The 25799-nt window shown below is 45.8% G+C and overlaps 1 protein-coding gene across 3 annotated transcripts in view; it reads right to left on the reverse strand.

Annotated features, from left to right (window-relative positions):
- The window catches only part of PRKAG3 (protein kinase AMP-activated non-catalytic subunit gamma 3), a 90351-nt gene that overhangs the window by 13950 nt on the left and 50602 nt on the right, over positions 1–25799 (reverse strand). For 2 of the 3 annotated variants that reach the window (XM_082261958.1, XM_082261960.1), the window contains 4 exons: positions 22617–22782; positions 8374–8411; positions 7200–7346; positions 1220–1313 (listed from right to left, as the gene is read on the reverse strand). In XM_082261958.1, the coding sequence (XP_082118084.1) occupies positions 1220–1313; positions 7200–7346; positions 8374–8411; positions 22617–22782 (445 nt within the window). Of the gene's footprint in view, positions 1–1153; positions 1314–7199; positions 7347–8373; positions 8412–22616; positions 22783–25799 lie in introns of those variants that run through there. The other variant, XM_082261959.1, reaches the window with a different exon arrangement.

The following is a 25799-nucleotide window of genomic DNA, read 5'->3' on the forward strand; positions in this document are numbered from 1 at the left end:
TGGGTGTAAGAAGATGTCCGCCTTTGCTTCGTGTTCTGTCACATTGGGAAACCTATTGGAACGTTTGAACGTCACTTCCGGTTGCAGAATCTGATAGCGGTATTCTGATAGATACCAATATCATTATCTGTGCAACCCCAATAAAAATCTAATGGCGCTTTTCCACTGCATGGAACCGAACGGTTCGGCTCGCTTTTGTGCTTTTCCACTGCTGGTACCGCATGGTATGGTGTAGGAACGGTTCGGTTCGGTACGGTACGGCGGCGCTTTTCCACTGCATGGAACCGAACGGTACAGCTCTCAAAAACAGTACCACCTCGATTGTGGTTCCAAGAGGTACCATACCCGGTACCATATCCCCTGCATTTGCATGCAGTCACTACTAGCCACTGATTGGTCAGAGAATCCCACCCACCCCGTTGTTATCCCACCCACTCAACTTTAGTACTACTTTAGTGGAAAAGCAAACCATACCGTACCGTACCGAACCGTTCCAACACCGTACCATGCGGTACCAGCAGTGGAAAAGCAAACTGGGCCAAGCAGGGCCGAACCGGTACTTGCAGTGGAAAAGTGCCAAAACTGGACCAATCGTCACAGACTGGCACTCTCTTCTTTCCACCATACCAGAGCTTCGGGAGCTTATTTGAGCTTCTATGTTAGTATGTATTAGTCCTGCAAAGCCTTCACTTGGCCTATCATTTATCAGAAGCAATGGAGATACATTGTTACAATCTGTCCTGCTGAAATATTTGCTGACTTTGCAATGTTGAGCTGGCAGGGGGAACAAACATGGCGGCTTCTCTATATATGCCCAGGCTACTTTTATTCCCCGGTCAAGCCTTGGGCATTTATATAGACTTCTTTAAAGGGAGACAATACAGGGCATGCATTACTCACACATTCTGCCCAATGTCTATTTGTAAGATAAAGTTTACAATAGACAGAAAAGTAAAACAAGACAGTTGCGTGTTTGTGGTAGGGGAGCAGTTGAACCCAGGGCACCTCAGAGAGCAGCAGAGGAAAGCAAAAACGTAGGCAAGGCACAAAAAAACTCTCGGAGGCAGCAGAAAAGGTCTGGGTACAAAGTGCAGGTTTCAGCTGTGCAGACATTTCTCACACTGTTCTCCTGCATACCTGAGCCTTAGAGAGGAGGAGGAGGTGCAGGGTGAAGGTAGAAAAGAGCCTTCCCAGGGTTAGGAATTAAGGGCATCAATACCTGCGGGGGTTAAAACCAGGGCCTGAAGGATGTCCGACAGGGACACAATCCCACGGGGTCGGCGTTCTTCATCCACCAGTACAAACCGATGAACCTGTAAGGAAATACAAGAGTTAGATAGACACGTAAAATGGAAAACGGTTATTAAACTCACCCAACCTGATACAACGTTCAGCTAAATTCTGTGGACACCGAACAGCTACCGTCATCTCCACAGAAAACTCTGTACATGGAAAGTAAATGGGTATACAGTATATGCACACCGGCCACTTTATTAGGTACACCTTGCTAGTAGCAGGTTGGACCCCCTTTTGCTGGAAACATTCCTCAGAGATTTTGGTCCATAGTGACATGATAGGATCACGCATTTGCTGCAGATTTGTCGGCTGCACATCCATGATGCCAATCTCCACCACATTCCAAAGGTGCTCTATCGGATTGAGATCTGGTGAGTGTGGAAGCCATTGGAGTACAGTGACCTGGATTGAGATCTGGTGAGTGTGGAGGCCATTAGAGTACAGTGACCTCATTGTCATGTTGAAGAAACCAGTGGTGAGATGATTGGAGCTTTGTGACATGGTGCATTATCCTGCTGGAAGGAGCCATCAGAAGATGGGGACACTGTAGTCATAAAGGGATGGACATGGTCAGCAACAATACTCAGGTAGGCCGTGGTGTTTAAACGATGCTCAGTTGGTACGAAGGGGCCCAAAGTGTGCCAAGAAAATATCCCCCACACCATTACTTGTCGCCAGTCCTCAGGAGGGATGTGTTGGAGCTGGAGAGAGTCCAGAGAAGGGCAACTAAACTAATTAGGGGATTGGAGGACCTTGACTATGAAGAGCGTCTGCAATCGCTCGATTTATTCTCCCTGGAGAAGAGACGTCTGAGGGGAGACATGATAGCAATTTATAAATATCTTAATGGGGATCCCAGCTTAGAAAAAAAGCTGTTCATTCGAAGGGATTGCATGAGGACTCGAGGGCATACAATGCGATTAGAGGAGAAGCCTTTTAACCTCAGGCAACGCGGGGGGTTCTTTACTATTAGGGCAACAAGATTGTGGAATTCTCTACCACAAGAGGTGGTTTCTGCGGGTAGTATGGTGGCTTTCAAAAGACTCTTAGACTTACATCTCAAGGATCAGAACATTCAGGGGTATGTGAGATGATTACAGCCACACACACCTACACAGGTTGAACTGGATGAACTATTGTCTTTATTCAACCTCACCTACTATGTAAAAAAAAAAAAATTACACCACCAGCCTGAACCATTGATACAAGGCAGGATGGATCCATGCTTTCATGTTGTTAACGCCAAATTCTGACCCTACCATCTGAATGTTGCAGCTGAAATCGAGACTCATCAGACTAGGCAACGTTTTCCAATCTCCTTTTGTCCAATTTTGGTGATCCTGTGTGAATTGTAGCCTCAGTTTCCTGTTCTTAGCTGACAGGAGTGGCACCCGGTGTGGTCTTCTGCTGCTGTAGCCCATCAAAGTTCAATGTGTTGTGCATTCAGAGATGGTATTCTGCATACCTTGGTTGTAAAAAGTGGTTATTTGAGTTATCGTTTCCCTTCTATCATCTTGTCTGCCCATTCTCCTCTGACATCAACAAGTAATTTTCCTTCACACAACCATTGCTCACCGAATATTTCCTCTTTTTTGGACGGTTCTCTGTAAACCCGAGAGATGACCAGTAGAGCAGCAGTTTTTTAAATACTCACACTAGCTCGTTTGGCACCAACAACCATGCCACATTCAAAGTCACTTAAATCCCCTTTCTTCCCCAGGGGCAGACTGGCAACTTTCAACCCAGGGGGCAAGTACAATCCAAAGGCCCATGATGCAGCGACTCTGTCCCCCTCCCACTCTCTCTCTTCCAGGCCTCCTCCTAGCCCCCAATTCAGGCTGAAGCTCCGCTCCGGGTACTCTCTACTCACCGGCCAAATCCGGTTTCCCGACCTGGCCAGCAGGGGCGGTTGGGGGGGGGGTCGCTGGGGCAGCTCGGTTGGGGCTGGCCAGAGGAGAGTCTCCAGTGGGGCATGGAACCGGCCTCTGCTCAGACACAGCTTACACCATCCATGCTGGGGGGAGGCCTGCGCTCTGTCCTTGTCTTTATCCCACACTCAGTAGGTCAGTGGCAGAGACTTTTTACTTCTCTTCACAAGGAATCCTTTAGGCATGTCTGTGGCAGAAGTGGTGCAGCATTTTTACAGAGCATCAGAGTGGCCCGGAGGGCAATTGCCACCCTGCTCCCTGGCCCAGTCCCCCCCCCCCCTGTTCTTCCCTATTCTGATGCTTGGTTTGAACTTCAGCAAGTTGTCTTCACTATGTCTAGATGCCTAAATGCATTGAGTTGTGATTGGCTAATTAGCAATTTGTGTTACCAAGCGATTGAACAGGTGTACCTTGGCCGGTGAGTGTATGTAGAACCGTACAATACTGATACTAGTAGGGTTTTGGTTTTGGTGGTGAGGGTCTGCTGGTGGTGATATGCAAAAAACAAAAAAGGGAGTAAGGGTTCAGTGGTGAGGCAGTATGCTTGATGTATCGTACAGCCACCAAAAGTTGATTGGCAAAGAAAAACAACAGGATGTGCCACTGTCTTGCACTGATTGATCTTCTGGGGAAGCCTTTTTCTGTGGTTGGTAGAAGATATCCAGAAGTCTGCCTGGAGCGAGATTATTTCTGGAATTATCGAGATAAAAAAAATAACACTACTTCTGATTTAGCAGAAGTCCTGACTTTATGGTCTCCCCTCGGGCATCTATGTCCCCCATTCATAGGCGTGCGCACAGGGTGTGCCAGGTGTGCCTGGGCACACCCTAATCACCCCTTGTGGTGCAGATTCCCCCTGTTTAGACCCCTGATATTTCACCAAAGCTCTCTAACTAGGCTAACAACAAAAAAAAGTTGGAAAAAAGAATAAAAAGTAACAATAAAACTACAGACACCAATCTCTACCCTACTGGCACCATCAGTATAGACACACACGGATTTGTGTTTGGGCTTTGGGGTGCACACCCTAATGAAATAGGCTGCACACACCTATGCCCCCATTTGGTGTATACCACTGAGGGTGCAGGTCAGGCTAGGAGTCCCCACTGACTCCATGTAATCCGCAGAACAAGGAGGGAAAAATCTCAGCCACCGCACAATATAAAAGCCCAGCATGTAATGGGTGATAACAGCCTCAGCCCAACTCCAGGCTACACCTATTACACACTGGGCTTGTAGTGGCTGAGATTGTTCCCTCCTTGTTCTGCAGATTCCTTTTAATTACACAAATGCACTATAAGGTATTAGTGCGGAACACTTTTATTATAATTTATAAATTGTGTGAATTTTGTGCATGCAGCAACCCACAAATTATTATTTGGTCTATTTATCAGGTTTATGTTTTTATTTTTATATTTAGATCTATTTTATGTTTATATATATATATATATATATTTTTTTTTTTTTTTAGTTATATGGTGGGTTGAATACTCCCTGACACAATTCCTGATTCCTGTCCATCTAAGTGTTTTGGGTGTTCCTGACAATCTTTAGGTGTTCCAGTTCCTCCTGTTCTAATTTCTGTAATATAAAATAAATACACATTTATCAGGGATGGTAGGAGCCAGGGGCGTAACTACAGGGGTTGCAATCGCTACCGGGCCCCATGCTCCAGGGGGCCCGGTAGCAAACCAGTGGGTGAACTTCTAGGATCTCAAAGGTCACACTTGCGACCGGGCCCTGGCATTTCACCACTGTGGGGAGGCCCCAAGATTGCAGGAAGGGGGCCCACTGCAGAACTTGTGAAAGGATCCTGATGCGGGACCATAATAAAAGGCCATGCAATGAGATTAAAGAGCCCCAGGATTAGTGGGAAGAGCCCCGGGCTTGAAGGGAAGGGCCCCGGCCAGGGGTCTGGAGGGCCCTTCGTGGTTTCTTGCATCGGGGGCCCTGAAGGTTCTAGTTAAGCCTCTGGTAGGAGCCGGTTATAATAGGCACACTGGAGAGTGATGAGTCTCTGAGAGGAAAGAGAACCTGTCAGGGGTTTAACTTTTAGGGGTCTATGTAACAGGGTGGGGCAAAACAACAGCACAACTGGGAATCAGTTGTCACCCCATGTCAGGAGGAGCCTGAACAATGACCTTCATAGCAGGATCACCAGCCAGGCAAATTAAAAAAGGATTAAAAAAAAAACACTTTAGAACTTATACTATATAGTCAAAAGCTTGTGGACAACCCTAAAAGGTAAGGCAACCGCATACAAAGACATTTTACAAAATTGTGCAGAATTGTTTGGGGAAGGCTCTTTTCTGTTTGAGCATGACTGGGCCTCCAGTGTACAAAGCCAACTCCATAATGACATGGTTTGACGTGTTTGGTGCGGAGGAACTTGAGTGGTCTGACCTCAATTCTACTGGACAGTGGACACCTTTGGGTGAACTGGAACATTGCTTGTGTCCCAATCCAACATCACTACCTGACCTCACAAATGCTCCTTTGGCAGAATGAGCACAAATCCCCCTATAAACACTCCAAAATCTTGTTGAAAGCCTTCCTAGAAGAGTGGGGACTGTTAGGCTCCATGTACACGGGACGCTGGAAATGGCCGTTTAGGAGCAGTTGGGCGTTTTTTTCAGAAGCCCCTGAACCCATCTACATTTTATCTTATCTGTCCATGTACACCAGGTCGTTTACAGTCATTTGCAGGCAGTTGCGTTCAGGGACTGTTTTTAGAACGCAATTATTTGCGTTCGAACGTGTGTTTCCCGGCGTTTCAAACGCACAAACGCGTCTGAACGCGTCTGAACACGTCCGAACGCATCTGAACGCGATGACCCGCGTTTAGCGTTCACGTTTTTCCATTTTAAAGGGGAATAATTTTTTTGACCTCTAGGAACGCTTCTAAACGCAAACACCCGCAAACGCCGCTAAACGCCCGCTAAACGCGGGTACAAACGCGACCGAACGGACGTTTCAAACGTCCTAAAAATTCCAGCATTCAAAGGGACTTTTAACAACGTCCCGTGCACATGGAGCCTTATAGCTGCAACCGAGTGGATAACTTAAATGAATGCTCATGGTTTTGAATTGGGATGTCCAACAAGTTTGGTGTGGAGGAACTCGAGTGGCCAGCTCCATAAAAACATGGTTTGATGAGTTTGGTGTAGAGGAAATTGAGTGGCTTTCACAAAGCACTGACCTTAACCTTATGGCGCTTTTCCACTGCATGGATCCAAACGGTTCGGCTCACTTTTGTGCTTTTCCACTGCTGGTACCGCATGGTACGGTGTAGGAACGGTTCGGTACGGTACGGCGGTGCTTTTCCACTGCATGGAACCGGACGGTACGGCTCTCAAAAACAGTACCACCTCGATTTTGGTTCCAAGAGGTACCATACCCGGTACCATATCCCACAATCCTTTGCATGCAGTTACTACTAGCCACTGATTGGTCAGATAATCATTGTTATCCCACCCACATCCCACCCACTTAACTTTAGTACTACTTTAGTGGAAAAGCAAACCATACCGTACCGAACCGTTCCAACAACGTACCATGCGGTACCAGCAGTGGAAAAGCAAACCGGGCCAAGCAGGGCCGAGCAGAGCCGAGTAGAGCCCAATAGAGCCGAGCCGGTACTTGCAGTGGAAAAGTGCCATTACTAAACACCTTTGGGAAGAAAAGGAACAAACAACTTCTTCTCAACCATCATCTATATAAATACATGGTTTGACGAGTTTGGTGTGGAGGAACTAGAGTGGCCTGCACAAAGCCCTGACCAAAACCCTACGGATCCATTTCGGGATGAACTGAAACACCGGTGGCAAGCCAGGTGTCTTTGTGAGGTCAGTACCTGACCATACAATAATTTTTTGGGCTTAATAGACATAAATTCCCAAAGATACACTCTCTACATTCCCTGAAGAAGCATTGTCTGCAGAGAAACCACATTCCACTCAGGATTACATTCAGTACCTGCTCCTTTACTATGCGGTCTATCACTGTCTCCAGGGACTCATGGGGGTAACACATCAGGACACCTTCCAGGCACAAGCTACGCCGCCGTAAAGCCTCGCCCACTGTTATGTCCAAGTTGTTATAGATCTTTTGTGCTGCCAAGTGCTGCAATATAAAACAAATCATTGATTGAAAAAAAATAACAATCACCATCCAATGCTTGGTGATATTGTTAACACTGGCGGCAGAGCTCTACATCTGTCTCAGAGATGAATATGCTACAGTTTTCATTAACTTAAAGTCAGATATGGAATATGAACAAAGCATATCCCTCTACATTGTGTACTTGTCTCAATCCAGAGCACAAAGTGTCATTTCTGTCTGCTGCTTTGTTCCTTTGCTAAAAACAGGAATCGCTTCTCACAAGTTTTCCTGACACCAAGAGATAAAAAGGTGACAGGAGAGGTACCTCTGGCTGATTGCCGATTGGGGGGGGGGGGGGGGGTCTCTTCCCTCCAATCAGCTCTCAGAGCTCTCCTCACTAGGGATGCACCAATCCGGCTTTTTTGGACCCGATATCGGGCGTTGTGAAATCGCCGATACCGATACCGGAACCGATCCGGACTTACACACAAAGAAAGCGGCTGCAGTACAGAGCAAAGCCGCTGCTTTATGTGTATGGCTCCTCCATTCACAGGCGGAGTGCATCTGATATCACTCCGCCTGTGAGCCGGACCTATACAGGAAGTAGCGGCTCCCATCCCATACTACTACTGCACCTAGTAAGGGATGGCTGAGCCGTTACTAAGCAAAACCCGGATCGGCCCGTGGATCGGTCAATGTTACCGATCCCCCGATCCATCTAAAATGGCCATATCGGCGCCGATATCCGATCCGAATATCAGATCGGTGCATCCCTACTCCTCACCAAGCTCTGCAGAGTGTAACTTCAGCTCTCCTCCCCCTTTTTTCGGAACTCTGAGACAAGCTTTATAAATTCAGTACTTTGAACGGATGTAGAGAAGAGAAGACTGCAGATAAACAGGTACAACGTATGTAGGAGGATTTGTATTATCTCTGTGTATCTTCTGAGGACAGTCACTTTACTGGGTATATGTGGGGCTTTACAACCACTTTAACTCACACTCTTTTTTCGTGAAACACTTTAAATTACTGAATTTATAATACTCACTATGACGTCGAATCTGGAGTACAAACCAACGACTTGCCCTGAAAAGTAAAATAAAAAAGAGTTAAAAACCCAAGAAACACAGAGAAAACAAACAATATAAAAAGGACATTACAGAAAGTTGAGAGTTTAAATTCGTAGTAAACTACACTTCTTCTTTTTTTTTTAACCATGCAAGGTAAATGCATCACATACTAGCACATTATGAAATGCTAACCTTAGAACAAAGCTCTCCCGCAGAGCGCTGTCACCACTGACAGGGATTCCATCTTCATCCGGGTTCACGTGCTCTGGCCCTCTGACTGGCTGTGCTGCAATGACGTCACTCCTGCGCATGCGCCCGGGAGTCGCGGACCCCAGCACGAGGCCTTGACGGGATGTCATGGGTATGCCGTCCCTTCAGAGCGCTTGCGCCGATGACATCACTGGCTGCATGTAGTGTGAATATTTCCTAAACAGTGCAGGCTTAGGAGATATTCAGGGTCCCTACAGGTAAGCCTTATTATAGGCTTACCTGTGGGTAAAAGTGCAAAAATAGACATTACTTCCATTTTATGCCCCTTTCACACAAGCGGACCGTTCAGATCTGCCTGTCCTTTTTTCAGGCGGATCTGAACGGTCACCCCATGCATTTCTATGGGGCATCGGATGCCAGCGGAAACATGTCTGGTGACATCCGATCCGTCAAATCCGGACGGATGGAAACCCTATTTTCCATTCGTCTGGCGGATCGGATCGGATGAGAACGGACAGACGGTCCGTTCTCATCCGATTCCCCCATAGAGAAGAATGGGGACCTGACAGCTCCGTCTACGCACACAGCTGCCATCCGCCTGCTCAGCGGGGATTGGCGGACTGATCCCCCGCTGAGAAAAATGGAGTCCACCGACACACTCCCCTGTGTGAATGGGGCCTTAAAGTGGAACTTCACTCAATCAACATTGACTATTTTTAATCGTTATGCTGCTAATGTTAATAAATAAATAGGAAGGTATTTTATATTTACTTTTTTTATTTTTTTACATTACTTCAGTTATTTCCTGGTTTCTAGGCCTAGGCACATGATGTCATACATTCCAGGAGTCCTCAGGAGGAGTTTTCTCAGCCAAGCACACCCTCCTGCATGCATGCCTGAGCTAAGGGCAGATGGATTACAGGAAGTAAATGCTACATGAATCATCTGCCCTTACTCAAGATGGGCAGGGCCAGAAATGCTAGGGGTGTGTTTTTCAAAGTGATTTCTCAGCAGACAGGGATTTTATTCCTCTTCTGTCTCTGAAACAGGGAAATCTCTGAGCAAGAGCAGTTAGCAGTAAAAACCCTTCCCCCTGTTTAAATATAAGAAAAAAAACGGTTTTGCCTGGAGTTCATCTTTAACCACTTCCTGACCACCCGCCGCCCATTTACCGCGGCATTGTGGCTCTCCTGCGCAAACCGACGTAGGAAAGGCATGGAAAGCTAGGGGGCGAGCGTGCGCCACCGGCGGCGCGCTCCCGCCCCCACCCGGCAGCGGGGAGGCCAATGCACGGGTCAGGAGGCTCTGGGTGCCGCCTGACACCCGCGATCGTTCCCCGCTGAGAGAGAAGAACGGTCAGCTGTTGTAAACACAGCCGACCGTCATTCTCCCTGAAATGATCACAGAGCTCATGTGATTCTTCTATATAGGATCACATGTCTCTATGGTCATTTCACAAGCCACGCCCCCCCACAGTTAGAATCACTCCGCTAGGCTCACATTTAACCCATTAATCACGCATAGGGTTAACCCCTTCCCTGCCAGTGTCATTATTACAGTAACAGTGCATATTTTTAGCACTGATTACTGTAGTAATGTCACTGGTCCCCCCAAAAGTGTCAAAAATGTCAGTTAGGGGTCCGATCTATCCACCGCAATGTCGCAGTCCAGCAAAAAATCGCAGATCGCTACCATTATTAGTAAAAAAAAATAAAAATGACATAAATCTTTCCCGTAGTTTGTAGACGCGATAACTTTTGCGCAAACCAATTTAAAATACTCTAATTGCGATTTTATCAAAAATATGTAGCAGAAAACAAATTGGCCTAAAATGTTAAAAAATTTTGATTTCTAAATATTTTTTTTGGGAGAATGTTATATAGCAGAATGTGAAAAATATTGTTTTTGTTTCAAAATTGACGCTCTTCTTTTTTTGTTTATAGCGTATAAAATAAAAATCGCACAGGTGATCAAATACCAAAAGAAAGCTCTATTTGTGGGGAAAAAAGGACGTCAATTTTGTTTGGGTACAGCGTCGCATGACCGCGCAATTGTCCGTTAAAGTAACACAGTGCAGAATTGCAAAATAGGACCTGGTCATTAAGGGGGAAAATCCTTCCGGTCCAGAAGTGGTTAAAGCTTTTTTATATGGAGTCACACCTTACAAAGGCAACAATTTGATAGCAGGCACCTTTTTTTACTTAAAAAAGTATTGGGACGCCTGCCTTTACACACACATGAACTTTAGGCTCCGTTCACATGTCAGCGTAGATATCGCGGGCAGAATCACCGCGGTTCTGCCCACGATCCGGAAATCATTGCAAATCGCGGGACGCCTGTGCGTTGCCCGTGATTTGCAATGGCACCCCAAACACTATGCGATGTTGCCGCGGTTTCCGCCTGCCGAATCGCGGTACCATCGCGCAAAAAAAATCGCGGGGCGCATGGCACCCCAAAGAAGCTCTTGTACCTTTTTTGGGTGTCATGCGTCCCGTGATTTTTTTTTTGCGCAATGTTACAGTGATTTGGCAGGCGGAAACCGCGGCAACATCGCACAGCGTTTGGGGTGCTATTGCAAATCATGGGCAACGCACAGACGTCCTGCGATTTGCAATGATTTCCGGATCGCGGGCAGAATCGCGGTGATTCTGCCCACGATATCTCTACGCTGACATGTGAACGGAACCCTAATGGCATCCCAGTCTTAGTCTGTAAGGTTTAATATTGAGTTGGCCCACCCTTTGCAGCTATAACAGCTTCAACTCTTCTGGGAAGGCCGTCCACAAGGTTTAGGAGTGTGTCTATGTATGGGAATGTTTGACCATTCTTCCAGAAGTGCATTTGTAAGGTCAGGCGCTGATGTTGGATGAGAAGGCCTGGCTTGCAGTCTCTGTTCTAATTCACCCCAAAGGTGCTCGCAGGGAAGGGGACCTGGAAGACGGATGACGGCATCGACCGGAGGACACAGCGGGAGGACATCAGGGGATCGCAGGGACAAGGTAAGTTTCACTACAGGGTAACCCCGAATGTGGCTCGTGGGTTACAGCTTTTGGCACTGAAAATTAACCCCCGAGTCACACTTAGGATTACCCCCAGGGAGGTTAAACAATGCCTTTAAATCCTTTACTAATAATAATCATAATAATAGCTTTAAGGCCCCTTTCACACTTATCCTGCAAATTGAAATTGTAAAGTCGAATGACAAGTCGTACTCCATGATTTCCAATGAGTACCGTTCATATCTGTGCGACTTCAAGTCGCAGTGACTTCAAACTAGTCCCTGCACTACTTTGGTCCAACATTGATGCGACTTGAGGTCCATAGACCTCAATATTACACAGGCTTTGCTGCAAGTTACGTCAGTCGTGCGACTTTCAGGTCGCACAGATGTGAAAGGGGCCTAAATCCTGGTTACCATGTGCCATGTTTGTCATTGACTATGAACAGGCAGAGCTATTAATATCCAGCAATGCCACGTTCCCAGGCAGCAGCTGTGTCCTCGTGGAGTGAAGAGGTGGACATTGCTCCGGTCCCTAAACAGGGTGTTTGGACTCAGACCAGGGTCACCGGCTCGGCACTAAAGGCACAGTATTAAGTAAGATTACCAAGAAGACAGTACAAAGGGCTTCTTCTCATTTTTGCTGCCGTCATGATTTAGCTTTCCGTTTGACTTTCGATGTTTAACCACACAAGGCACAAGATGAGGCTGCCTTACTTTGTAAACCACCCCTGCAGCTGACAAGGAACTACAAGTCCCAGCAGGTCCTGTTCCTTTCTCCAAGATAGCTAAAAAATTTAAAAAAATGTAAATAAATATATACAAAAGTATTTGCCAAAAGTATTGGGACACTTGCCTTTATGTGCTTATGAACTTTAATGGCACCCCAGTCATAGTCCATAGGGTTCAATATTGAGTTGGCCCACCCTTTGCAGCTATAACAGCTTCAACTCTTCTGGGAAGGCTGTCCACAAGGTTTAGGAGTGTGTCTATGGGAATGTTTGGGCATTCTTCTAATTTAGAAGTGCATTTGTGAGGTCAGGCACTGATGTTGGAGAGAAGGCTTGGCTCCCAGTCTCTGCACTAATTCATCGCAAAGGTGTTCTATCGTCTTGAGGTCAGGACTCCTCCACCCCAAACTCACTCATCCATGTATTTATGGACTTTGCTTTGTGCACTGGTCCAAATCATTTGGTGGAGGGGGATTATAGTGTGGGGTTCTTTTTCAGGGGTTGGGCTTGGCCCCTTAGTTCCACTTAAGGCGTCAGCATACCAAGATATTTTGGACAATTTCATGCTCCCATCTTTGTGGGAACAGTTTGGGGATGGCCGCTTCCTGTTCTATGTCATGCTTTAAAATTGTGCACACTTGTGAAATGGCGACAAACTACGATACCAAAACAATCTTCATAGGTGACGCTTTAAAAATTTTTAACGGTTACCAGCTTAGACTTTCAGAGGAGGACTAGTGCTAGAATTATTGCTCTCGCTCTAACCATTGCGGCAATACCTCACATGTGTGGTTTGAACACGGTTTACATTTGCAGGCGTGATTTACGTATACGTTTGTTTCTGCGTGCTAGCACGGAGGGATGGGGCGCTTTACTTTTTTTTTTCTTATATATTTTTTTTTTCCTTTTATCACTGTCCCTTTCATTTTTTTTTTATCACTTTTATTGCTGTCACAAGGAATGTAAACATCCCTTGTGACAGCAATAGTCACGTGTCAGGTACCGTATATACTCGAGTATAAGTCGACCCGAATATAAGCCGAGGCCCCTAATTTTACCACAAAAAAGTGGGAAAACTTATTGACTCGAGTATAAGCCTAGGGTGGGAAATGCAGCAGCTACTGGACCCAACTGGTCCACGAGACACAAAACAGGGGCTGCGGGCATGGTACAGGAGATGGCGCAGGTCATGGTATAGGCATGGCACAGGTCATGCTACAGGCATGGCACAGGTGATGGTACAGGCACGGTACAGGTCATGGTACAGGCATTGCACAGGTCATGGTACAGGCATGGCACAGGTCATGGTACAGGAGATGGTATAGGCATAGCACAGGTGATGGTATAGGCATGGCACAGTATGTACCAGCATGGCACAGTATGTACAGGCATGGCACAGTAGGTATAGGCATGGCACAGTATGTACAGGCATGGCACAGGAGATGCAGTGCTGCGGGCATGGTACAGGAGAATGTCCTGTACCATGCTTGCAGTATTGCATGAGGAAATGCAGGGGCTGCGGAGGAGTCTCACTTACCTTTCGGTGAGGCGCCTTTGATTTAAAAATCGCGCCGCCCGGCGCCAAAACGTCACCGCGAATGCGCCGCCGATGCTCGGGAAAGCCCGTACATGTTCGGCTATTCCTGGGCATGCGGCACATGCGCGGTGACACGTCGGCGCCGGGTGGCGCCTGTGACGAGACCAATCTCGCCACTGGGTGTGACAGCAGTCACTTTGGGCATGGGGGTTGTAGACCCCACATTCCTTTAAAGAGGTTGGGAGGCCCCATGTCCAGCCTTGTGTGGCTTTCTTATGTTTAAGTCACCCTGCATCTTTTATGGATGCAGGGTGACCGGGAGGGTGGTGTACACTGAGAATATGGTTTGGACTATTTAAAATGGGACCGTATATGCATTACCAATATCTCTCAGGAAATATGGAGATCTATTTTATTCCTATACACTGTAAGGCACAGGAAGTGCACTCCTAATATGGTCATTCCAGGAAGTTAAATAAGGAGACGGACTGTCTAAGGTGGCTCTCCATTTACCTATTGTCGGGTGTGCTAATGAACTTGCCTGCTGTCTGCTAAGAGATGTATTGACACTCAGAGTAATGTGTATTGAGGGCTCGTTAGGGAACCATTGTTCTGTGTCTGGCTGTTGTGTACATTGATTGCCCCCTGGGGGCTTCTGTCTCCTTGCACATGGCAGTCCTTCTGGTCAAGCTATCTGACCAATCACTGCTGACTCATTTTCAAGCCCTCATTTGCATGGCTGGAGAGGACCTTATGGGGAACTGCAGGTACTGTGCAATTGACCAATGGGAAAGCGGTTGTTGGGGGAAGGATGTTCCAAATTCTGTATAAAAGTGTGCTGTGTTCTTCCAATAAAAGTTGTTCCTGTTTTACCCTCAACTCGGAGCTTTGTCTCGTTTTTTGAGGGGGATTTATTATACAGAAATTGGATATGGAAAGGTTGGGAGACAAGGATTTCGGGCACTAAATTTTCATAAAATTGCTTTTTATTAAACAAACACCTATCTGTGTATCAACATGCACCGGGTGTGGCTATTTCCTACCGATAATGGTTTGACATATTATAACTAGCGCACTTTCTATATCCAACCCAGATACAAACATACAGGAACGTTTGTATTTATACTCCTTGTGAACATCGGCTCCCCCATTTATGAGCTCAGTGACCGTCTTTTAGTCCTCCTCGTTACAGTACCAAAAAAGTTCAGAATATACACTGTACAGGTATGTTCATATCCTATACAGATATGTTTTCTTTATCATTTATATATACTGATGCCTAAAAAATAGTGTTACCTATTTCATACGGTGTGTGTCCCCACATGTGTCCCAATGGCTGTCCTCTTGCCTTCCCACCGGGCCCCCCCCCTGCTGGCTAGAACAGTAATATCATATGTGTTAAATGCGTTTTCTTTTACATTGACATTGTATATCACATATAAAATGCATTATTCTCATTTATGGAATATGTATTAAATAATACATTTTGTCTCCTCAAAATTACTTATGTTTTTATACAGACAAAACAATTATTAAGCTCCAGACGAAGCTTTCACCGAGAAGGCGAAACATGTTGAGCAAACTGTCATGAGTAATGTATACCATGTGTTTACTGTAAACTTCAGCCGACCCTGCTGACTGGCACCCTGAGCATCGAGGTGTCCGCCGGCAGGCTCTGTCTGCTTTGAAGTATATCACATTGGATGTATGCATAATACAACTTGTTCTGTACACAACTGTTCCCATACTATATGAAGGTCTAGTACCTCATGTAATATTATATCTCATATTGTCGACCGTTTTCTGGTCTTATGTTCAATGTAGATTTTTCTCATCTGCTTGTATCACTAGATGTTTTTAATGTGTTTGTTTAATAAAAAGCAATTTTATGAAAATTTAGTGCCCGAAATCCTTGTCTCCCAACCTTTCCATATCCAATGATTTAAATGTAGGATAGGGGCCTCTTCAGGTGATATATATAATGACCCAGACTGCTGCTGTCTGGTGAGTCATGTGTTTTTGGAAATTATTATACAGAAAGCCGTTCGATTATTTGGGGCTCACTTTGGATGATTATCCGTATGCTGGTGTGCTACAGGGGTAATTCGTACATGCTGCAAAGGTGGTACATCCACTAAACGGCGGTTTCATTCCTTTTTACGCTGAGGTTCGTAACAGCGCCATTTTTAAAAAGACAGTGACTCGAGTATAAGCTGAGGGGGGCATTTTCAGCATGAAAAAACATGCTGAAAATCTCAGCTTATACTCGAGTATATACGGTAGTTTTTTGGAGGGATCTGAGGTCTATAGTCCTTTGCACTTAACCACTTGCCGACCGCCGCACGACTATCTACGTCGGCGGTCAGCCCCTCACAGGCAAACTAACGTAGGGCTACGTTGCTTGCTTGTGAGGGTCTAGGGAGCGAGCGCGCGCCCCCCGGGGCGCGCTCCCGCTCCCGCGTGGTCACGGACCCCCCCGCGCGTGTGACCAGCGGACCCGATGTCCGCCGGTCACTCGGCGATCGGCGGGGGAGAGGGAGAATGTCAGGCAGCTTGTGTAAACAAACCACCTGTCATTCTCCTCGCTGCAAAGACACTGATAAAACGGATCTAGTATGTAGATCCGTTGATCAGTGTCCTTACAGCTAGAGCCACAGCCAATCACAGTAGAAACCACGCCCCTAGGGACACACACAGCCCCTCCCTTCCAAATAAAGTTAACCCCTTCACTACCAGTGTATTTTTACAGTAACAGTGCATATGTATAGCACTGATTACTGTAGAAATGTCACTGGTAACCCCAAAAGTGTCAAAAATGTCAGTCAAGGGTCCGATCTGTCCGCCGCAATGTCGCAGTACCGCAAAAAAAATCGCAGATCGCCGCCATTACGCGTTAAAAAAAAAAACAACAAAAATGACAAAAATCTTTCCCTTTGTTAGTAAACGCGATAACTTTTGCGCAAACCAATCAAAATACGCTTTTTGCGATTTTTTTTACCAAACATAGGTAGCATAAAATAAATTGGCCGAAAATTTTTAAAAATTTTGAATTTTACATTTTTTTTGGGGGGAATTTCATATAAAAAAATGTGAAAAATATTGCTATTTTTGCAAAATTGACGCTCTTTTTTTGTTTATAGCGCGTGATCAAAAAATCGCACAGGTGATCAAATACCACCAAAAGAAAGCTCTGTTTGTGGGAAAAAAAGGACGTCAAATTCGTTTAGGTACAGCGTCGCACGACCGCGCAATTGTGCGTTAAATTCACGCAGTGCCGAATCGCAAAATACCCCCTGGTCGGAATGGGGGTAAAATCTTCCGGGGCTTAAGTGGTTAAAAGATCGGCTGTTTTGAATACTGACTTTATTTTTTTTTTTTTAAATCTGCTGCATTTAAAGCGGAGTTCCGGCCACAAAAATATTTTTTGAGATAAAAATACCCCCCTAATCCTAAGCTATCGCCAATTACCCTAACCCCACATTACAGTACAGTACAGTAATTGAATATAGATAAATTCTTACCTTTAAAATTGGTTGCAGAGCACGGCCATCTCCGGTGTGGGCGTCTAAAGCCGCTGTGTCCCCCGCTGTGTCCCTCTTCCTGGTTTCTGTCTACCCAGAATGCCAATCGTAATCTTGCGCATGCGCTGTAGATTGCGATCGGCAATCAGAGTAGCGGCCGGCCATTCCCATTGCATCCTGGGATGGATGACACACATCTCCCAGGACGCAATGCGAAACCGGAAGTGACGTCCAGGGCCACGGACACAGAAGGAGGAAGTCGGACAAGGATTCCCCTAAAATAAGGTAAGTGACCCCAAAAAAAAAATGTCCAATTCTTTTTTAACATGCCTTTCCCTACAGGAATCCGAAAAGAAGAAATGAGGGTGGAACTCCGCTTTAAGGCTTCAGTTAACCGAAAGTGATCTCATGACTATGCTTCCAGATTACTAGATCCGAGACCCGATCAAAGCCAATTCCAGCTTCGTTCGGGTCTCCAGCCAGCCAGGCCTCCTGGTGGGATGGGAGAGCCCGGGCAAACTGTGAAAGGCAGCAGGAGGGGAAGGAACGTCCCCTTCCACTGCTTTTAATAACAGTCGAGTGGTTGATTAGCCTCATTGGTTGTTATTACAAGAAAGCAGACCATCGGCTCTAAAAAACTGTACCGGGGTGATGCCTGCAGCTGCATATCATCCCACTACAACCCTCTTGTAGGCTGCATATTTGCATTAGGTCAGTGACGAAGGGTTAATGTGATAAATTTATATAGTCTTACAGATACAACCGGCCCTTTGGGGACAACAATAATGCTGATGCAGGCCACAATAAAATTGAGTTTGACACCCCTGTTCTATGTAATGCATCACAGATCATTTATGATGGCACTCCATTTAGAGTACAATAGAAGTTCTCCCGTTTAACCAATTTGCCACTGCTCACTAGAGCTCTACTGCGGCAAAGTGGCTCGATAATGTCTGGCGACGTAGACCTACATGGCCAGACATTCCCCTCTCTCGGCGGCGCGCATGCGCCGCCGGTGGCTTGCTCCCGCTGCATTCAGTCACAGCGGGAGTCGGGCCAGGGGAGGAGCGGCGGCGATCATCGCTGCTCTTCCCCGATCGTCGGGGAATCGAGTTTGGAGATCCGCCCGCTTGTGTAAACAAAGCGGGGGGATCTCCTAAGTGACAGGCAGGGTCAGATTGCAGGGTTCAGCATAGCTGAACATCCGATCTGTCCCTGTGTCACTCAGTCACCTCCCCCCACACACGTCAGTAAGCACCAGGCATACATTAACCGCTTGATCACCAATAAAAATTAACCCCTTCCCTGCCAGTGTCATTTTTACAGTAACAGTGCATATATATAGCACTGATTACTGTAGTAATGTCACTGGTACCCCCAAAAGTGTCAAAAATGTCAGTCAGGGGTCCGATCTGTCCACCGAAATGTCGCAGTCCCGCAAAAAAAAAATCGCAGATCGCCGCCATTACTCGTTAAAAAAAAAAAAACACCAAAAATGACAGAAATCTTTCCCTTAGTTAGTAAACGCGATAACTTTTGCGCAAACCAATCAAAATACACTTATTGCGATTTTTTTTACCAAAAATATGTAGCAGAAAACAAAGTGGCCTAAAATGATAAAAAATTTAGATTTTTACATTTTTTGGGGTGGGGGGGGGGGGGGGGATTTCATATAAAAAAAATGTGAAAAATATTGTTATTTTTTCAAAATTGTCGCTCTTTTTTTGTTTATAGCGCAAAAAGTAAAAATCGCACAGGTGATCAAATACCACCAAAAGAAAGCTCTGTTTGGGTACGGCGTCGCATGACCGCGCAATTGTCAGTTAAAGTCGCACAGCGCCGAATTGCAAAAAGTGGCCCGGACGTAAGACAGCAAAATCCTCCGGTGGTAAAGTGGTTAAGAGCAGAATCAGCTGTTTATGGACTCTCTGATAGAACATTTAGAGGTCTCCAGTGGTTTCCCTTTAGCAGCTTTTAGAGGTCACTGAACACTCCCTGAATTCCTGTCCTGCGGGGAGGAAGAATCTTATCCGGCTCCTGGTCTGGATGACTCCGGTGTTCTATGTATAGCACAGATTAGAGGACGCGGTCTGCCCGGGGCACGGAGGCCGTATCCTCTACAATCTGATGTCTTCTGTTGAGTTTTATCTGGCTGCATTAAATAGCAGGTGTGACATGTATGCCAGTCAGGAAGAGGATCTGTACTTCTCAAAAGTCTAATGTCACTGAATACAGGAGAAAGTTCATCAGCAGTTCTGGCATTTTAGAGCCTCAAGAAATCAGGAATGATCAAGTTTCAAATATACACTGCTCAAAAAAAATTAAAGGAACACTTTTTAATCAGAGTATAGCATCAACTAAATTAAACTCTGGGATATTGATCTGGTCAGTTAGGTAGTAGAGGGGGTTGTTAATCAGTTTCAGCTGCTTTGGTGTTAATGAAATTAGCAACAGGTACACTAGATGGGCAACAATGAGGCCACCTCCAAAACAGGAATGGTTTTACAAGTGGAGGCCCTTTGTTTCCCTACTCATCTTTATTGACTTTTTTTCACTAGTTTTGCATTTGGTTAGGGTCAGTGTCACTACTGGTAGAATGAGGCGATACCTGGACCCTATAGAGGTTGCACAGGCAGTCCAACTCCTCCAGGATGCCACAGCAATACGTGTCTTTGCCAGAAGGTCTCAAAAGCATGGAGGAGATTACAGGAGACAGGCACTCTAGGAGAGCTGGACAGGGCCTTAGAAGGTCCTTAACCCATCAGCAGGACCGGTATCTGCTCCTTTGTGCAAGGAGGAACAGGATGAGTACTGCCAGAGCCCTACAAACCCTGACATCCAGCAGGCCACTGGTGTGAATGTCTCTGATCAAACAATCAGAAACAGACTTCATGAGGGTGGCCTGAGGGCCCGACATCCTCTAGTGCGTCCTGTGCTCATTGCCCGGCATCGTGGAGCTCAATTGGCATTTGCCATTTAACACCAGAATTGGCATTCCTGTCACTGGTGCCCTGTGCTTTTCACAGGTGAGAGCAGGTTCACCCTGAGCATGTGACGGATGTGTTTTTTTTCCCCAGCAAAACATACTCAATTCTTCTTTACTCCCCCGCAGCCCTGTTTAGTTGCCAGGAGCAGAAGACGCTGCCCTGTGGAAGGTATGATTTGCTCAAATCATAGCTTGCCCAGGACTATGAAATTGGTGACTTGCCTGATGAAGGGGCTCTGTGTGGCTCAGAAACGTTGCTGTATATTTATTATGTGACTACAAAATAAAGTTTTGGACTCTTTCGAGGAATCCTTGGTGTGCTGATGACATTTCATCACTTTGAGTATCCACGGTTTCCAACCTATGGTCATTACAGCACCCAGTATCACTAAATAGCCGGTTACCTTGAATGTGTGCGTGGGGAATATTGCGTTTGGATTTGGCCACAGAATGACTCACATGCTCTTCCATAATCAGGGGAGCAAAGAACGACGGGGATTAACCACTTTACCGCTGCTCACTAAAGCTGTACTGCGGCAAAGTGGCTCTTGTAGGTCTGACGACGTAGACCTACATCGCCAGACACTCCCGCTTCTCGGCGGCACGCGCACGCCGCCGGAGGCTCGCTCCCGCTGTATTCAGTCACAGCGGGAGTCGGGCCAGGGGAGGAGCAGCGGTGATCGCCGCTGCTCTTCCCCGATCGTCAGGGAATCGAGTCTGGAGATCCGCCTGCTTGTGTAAACAAAGCGGGCGGATCTCCTAAGTGACAGGCAGGGTCAGATTGCAGGGTTCAGCATAGCTAAACCTGCGATCTGTCCCTGTGTCACTCAGTCACCTCCCCCCACACATGTCAGTAAGCACCAGGCATACATTAACCCCTCCCTCTCCAATAAAATTAACCCCTTCCCTGCCAGTGTCATTTTTACAGTAACAGTGCATATTTATAGCACTGATTACTGTAGTAATGTCACTGGTAACCCCAAAAATGTCAGTCAAGGGTCCGATCTGTCCGCCGCAATGTCGCAGTCCCGCAAAAAAAAAAATCGCAGATCGCCGCCATTACTCGTTAAAAAAAAAAAAAAAAAACCCACCAAAAATGACATAAATCTTTCCCTTAGTTAGTAAACGCAATAACTTTTGCGCAAACCAATCAAAGTACGCTTATTGCGATTTTTTTTTTTACCAAAAATATGTAGCAGAAAATTAATTGGCCTAAAATGATAAAAATTTAGATTTTTACATTTTTTGGGGGGGGGGGGGGAATTTCATATAAAAAAATGTGAAAAATATTGTTATTTTTTCAAAATTGTCGCTCTTTTTTTGTTTATAGCGCAAAAAGTAAAAATCACACAGGTGATCAAATACCACCAAAAGAAAGCTCTATTTGTGGGAAAACAATGACGTAAATTTCGTTTGGGTACGGCGTTGCATGACCGTGCAATTGTCAGTTAAAGTCGCACAGTGCCGAATCGCAAAAAAGTGGCCCAGGCGTAAGACAGCAAAATCCTCCGGTGGTAAAGTGGTTAAAGAGAACCGGTTGCTTTTGCCCTGCATGGGCAAAGCACATCTTTGCTTTAACTGCTTGCCATCTGCCCACAGTAGTTGTACAGCAAGCTGGTGGCAGCTCCAGGCCGGGCGACGTACCTGTTCGTCGCCCGGCCATCTTTTCTTCCAAGTTTGGGGCGAGTGCATGCTCTATTTGTGTGAAAAGAATAATAAAAATGTAATTTGCGTACAGCGTTGCATGTTAAAGTAATGCAGTGCTGAATAGTAAAACATGCCCTGGTCATCAAAGGGGTAAAACCTTCTGGAGCTCAGGGGGTTAAAGAAATAAGAATCCCTACAAAAATATAAATGGCACAGAGAAGCCCATTAGGCAACTGCTGTAAGCTGTCCTAAACCTGGGAAATTCTATAAAACTATATGAAAAAACAATCGGTAGATCCAGATGTACAAACATGAAAATATAAGCAAATCCTGACTTTTCCAGTAAAAGTCACACTTGACCCTTCCCCTTTCTACAAATCTCTTTTAGTTCTTTAGTATGATTGGTGGCTTTGCTGGCCAACTCTGAGCCTTGGGAGGAGGAAGGAACAAGCTCTTCATCTTCTTGTATCTCAGCATTGACTGATTGTTGCGGTTTTTATCTCTGCTCATGCATTTCTGTGTCCTAGGCTCAGCTTACAGGCTTGTGACAAGGTTAATTGACTTTGGTGATTGATAATATCTAAAACTCACCAGCCTCGTTCACTACGGGGAGGGCAGACACTCTTCTCTCTACAAAGATCTCCAGGGCGTTGTATATACTGGATGATTCATGTATAACCGCTACGTCCCTGAAGGTCCCGATGCCCAGCTCCAAGATGGTCTTCTGGAGGAAGCGAGGCCGGGGAATGGTGCCCCCCTGTGTCAATGCGGGACAAAGAGTCCAAGTAAGAAAATGTCACAATGAGCTCCCAGAACAACAGATTACACCTACAGATAACAAAGTGTATATAAACCAGTCATTCTCAACCTGGGTTTTGTGGAACCCTAGGGTTCCTCCAAAGGTTTCTAGGGGTTCCTTGGGCTGTGACTAATTGCCCTTCTATTCTATGTTGTGATCGGTTTGAACCCTATGGTGCTGCTCCAAGCGAAGATACACTGTCCCGCTGGTACTCAGGAGTGGAGGTGCCAACACGGGATATCACACATCCAGTAGTGTAAATAATTGAAGCAGGAAAACTGCTGCTCGCCCGACTCGATCCTAGTTGTTGCATGTATGTGTGGCAGCCTCAGCCAGTGCTGCTTCGCTAACTATGTTACTGACACGTTTCGGCCTACCCATCACATCTCTAAGCTCCGATGGATGGGACGAAACGGGTCAGGGGCATGGTCTGCAGGACAGCGGTGGCTGGGGCTGCCACACATCCATGCAACAACTTGGATCGGGTCAGGCAAGCGGCAGTTTTCCTACTTTAATTATTTACACTCCCGTTCTATGGTGCCAACATAGTTGATGGCCAACATTTAGCAGAGCTAGCTGCATGACACCAATAATCTTTTAAGCTGTCTTTAGGGAAGGGGGGAGCATTCTTCCCACTAGTTATAACCGTAATGGCGCTTTTCCACTGCATGGAACCGAACGGTTCGGCTCGCTTTTGTGCTTTTCCACTGCTGGTACCGCATGGTACGGTGTAGGAACGGTTCGGTACGGTTCGGTACGGCGGCGCTTTTCCACTGCATGGAACCGAACGGTACGGCTCTCAAAAACAGTACCACCTCGATTGTGGTTCCAAGAGGTACCATACCCGGTACCATATCCCACAATCCTTTGCATGCAGTCACTACTAGCCACTGATTGGTCAGAGAATCCCACCCACCCCGTTGTTATCCCACCCACTTAACTTTAGTACTACTTTAGTGGAAAAGCAAACCATACTGTACCGTACCGAACCATTCCAACCCCGTATCATGCGGTACCAGCAGTGGAAAAGCAAACCGGGCCAAGCAGGGCCAAGCAGGACCGAGTAGAGCCGAGCCGGTACTTGCAGTGGAAAAGTGCCATAAGGTTCATTTTTCCCACTGACCCCAATGAATTGGTTTTAGCAGGAATTCCTTAAGACCCAAAAATAATTTCAAAGGTTCCTCTGGGGTAAAAAGTTTGAGAAAGGCTGATCCAAACTCAAGAACAAGAATGTAAATTATTGCAGCTTCACTCTATGTGGAGTCCTCTTCTTCTTTTATTGTCCATCGTGTGGCAAATTGAGAGATATATATATGAACTTTTCGGGGGATGGCTGCAGAGGTTGCCCATTACCACCTATACAACGACCCTTTTCTTATACAAGCATACATGACCTCAGATGGTTAGGCTCATATTTATCTGGTAAGAGGTTTGCATTGCACGGTGGTGGCAGGAAAAATCACTGCATTGAAGGATTTTTTTCACAATTGTATTTGACATGGACTTTTACTATATTAAAATCTGGTGTCATCATTTTTCATTAATGTTATTTTCATCAGAATAACGGCACAATCTTAAGGGATGTTTGGTTTGGATTCTTTATTAGATTATAATATATTACTTAAAGAGGAGCTCCATCCCACCCCCAAAACCTAAAAGTCATTAACTACAAATACTGTAGCTGCTGACTTTTAATATAAAGGACACTTACCTGTCCAGGGATCCAGTGCTGTGCTCACCTCAGCCAATTCTTCAATGGGCTTCCAGGCCAGAAGCTGGCATCTTAGTAAGTGAAGCCGGCAGTAAAGCCTTGCAGCTTCACAGCCGGCTTCCCTCTAAACATGGGCAAACCACACTGCACTTTATAAATGAGAAGGAGGGGGGGTTGAACTTCCGTGATCCGATTGGAAAAGGGAGTGGGTACCAGGCACCCGCTTCCCCCCTCCTAAAATGTGCCAATTCTTAAGCGGGGAGGATGCATACAAGCAGAACTTCCCCTTTTAAGTGAAAATCCATTTTAAAGGTGTAGGGCAGCATTTTTTGCTTACAGCATATAATATCTTGCATAACTCTTGGAAATTTTTGTGAGAGGCCCCCAAATTTTGTTAAGTCTGAATGAACACTAAACACAGGGTTGATACATTTTATTCATGCGTGTTCATGTTACAGGGTTGGCAGACTGCCAAAATTCTGTTCTCCATAGAAATTATACATGTGATTTTAGGGCTTATGTTGTGTCCCTTCTCTCCAATCAGCTCTCAGAGCTCTCCTCACTGAGCTTTGCAGTGTGTAGTTTCAGCTCCCAAAACTCTATTTTCTGACAGCTCAGACAAGCTTTATACAGGTGCATCTCAGAAAATTAGAATATCAACAAAAAGTTAGCTTATTTCAGTAATTCAATTCAAAAAGTGAAACTCATATTTTATATAGATGCGTTAAACACAGGGTGACATATATTTCAAGAATTTCTTTCTTTTAATTTTGATGATTATGGCTTACAGCTAGTGACAACCCGAAATTCAGTATCTCTAAAAAGTAGAATATTGTGAAAAAAAATGGATTTTTGTCTTACCGTAAAATTATTTTCTCTTTATTTTCTCTAGGTTCACTGACGGACACAGCTCCATGTGTTCTAGACCCTTGGGCTTATGCTGCTCTCTCTTCAGGAGTAGGACTAGGTGAAAACTATTTTGGCTATGCCCCTGAGGCAGTCCCAGAGGGTATACCATCACTCCCTGCTCTAGGACTTCAGTTTGTAACAAGCAATGTCAGAAGAACACATAAATACATAACAGAGGGGCAGGTGCTGCTTTCGTCAGTGAACCTCAGAGAAAAGGATTTTATGGTAAGACAAATATCCAGTTTTCTCTTTCGTTCACTGACAGACACAGCTCCGTGTATTTAGACCCTTGGGATGTCCCAAAGCAGTATTAATGTGAGGGGTGGGAAAAAACACAGCAATACATCTACTTCCC

The sequence above is a fragment of the Pelophylax lessonae genome (assembly GCF_965119305.1).
Source record: "Pelophylax lessonae genome assembly, chromosome: 6".
Taxonomy (NCBI): domain Eukaryota; kingdom Metazoa; phylum Chordata; class Amphibia; order Anura; family Ranidae; genus Pelophylax; species Pelophylax lessonae.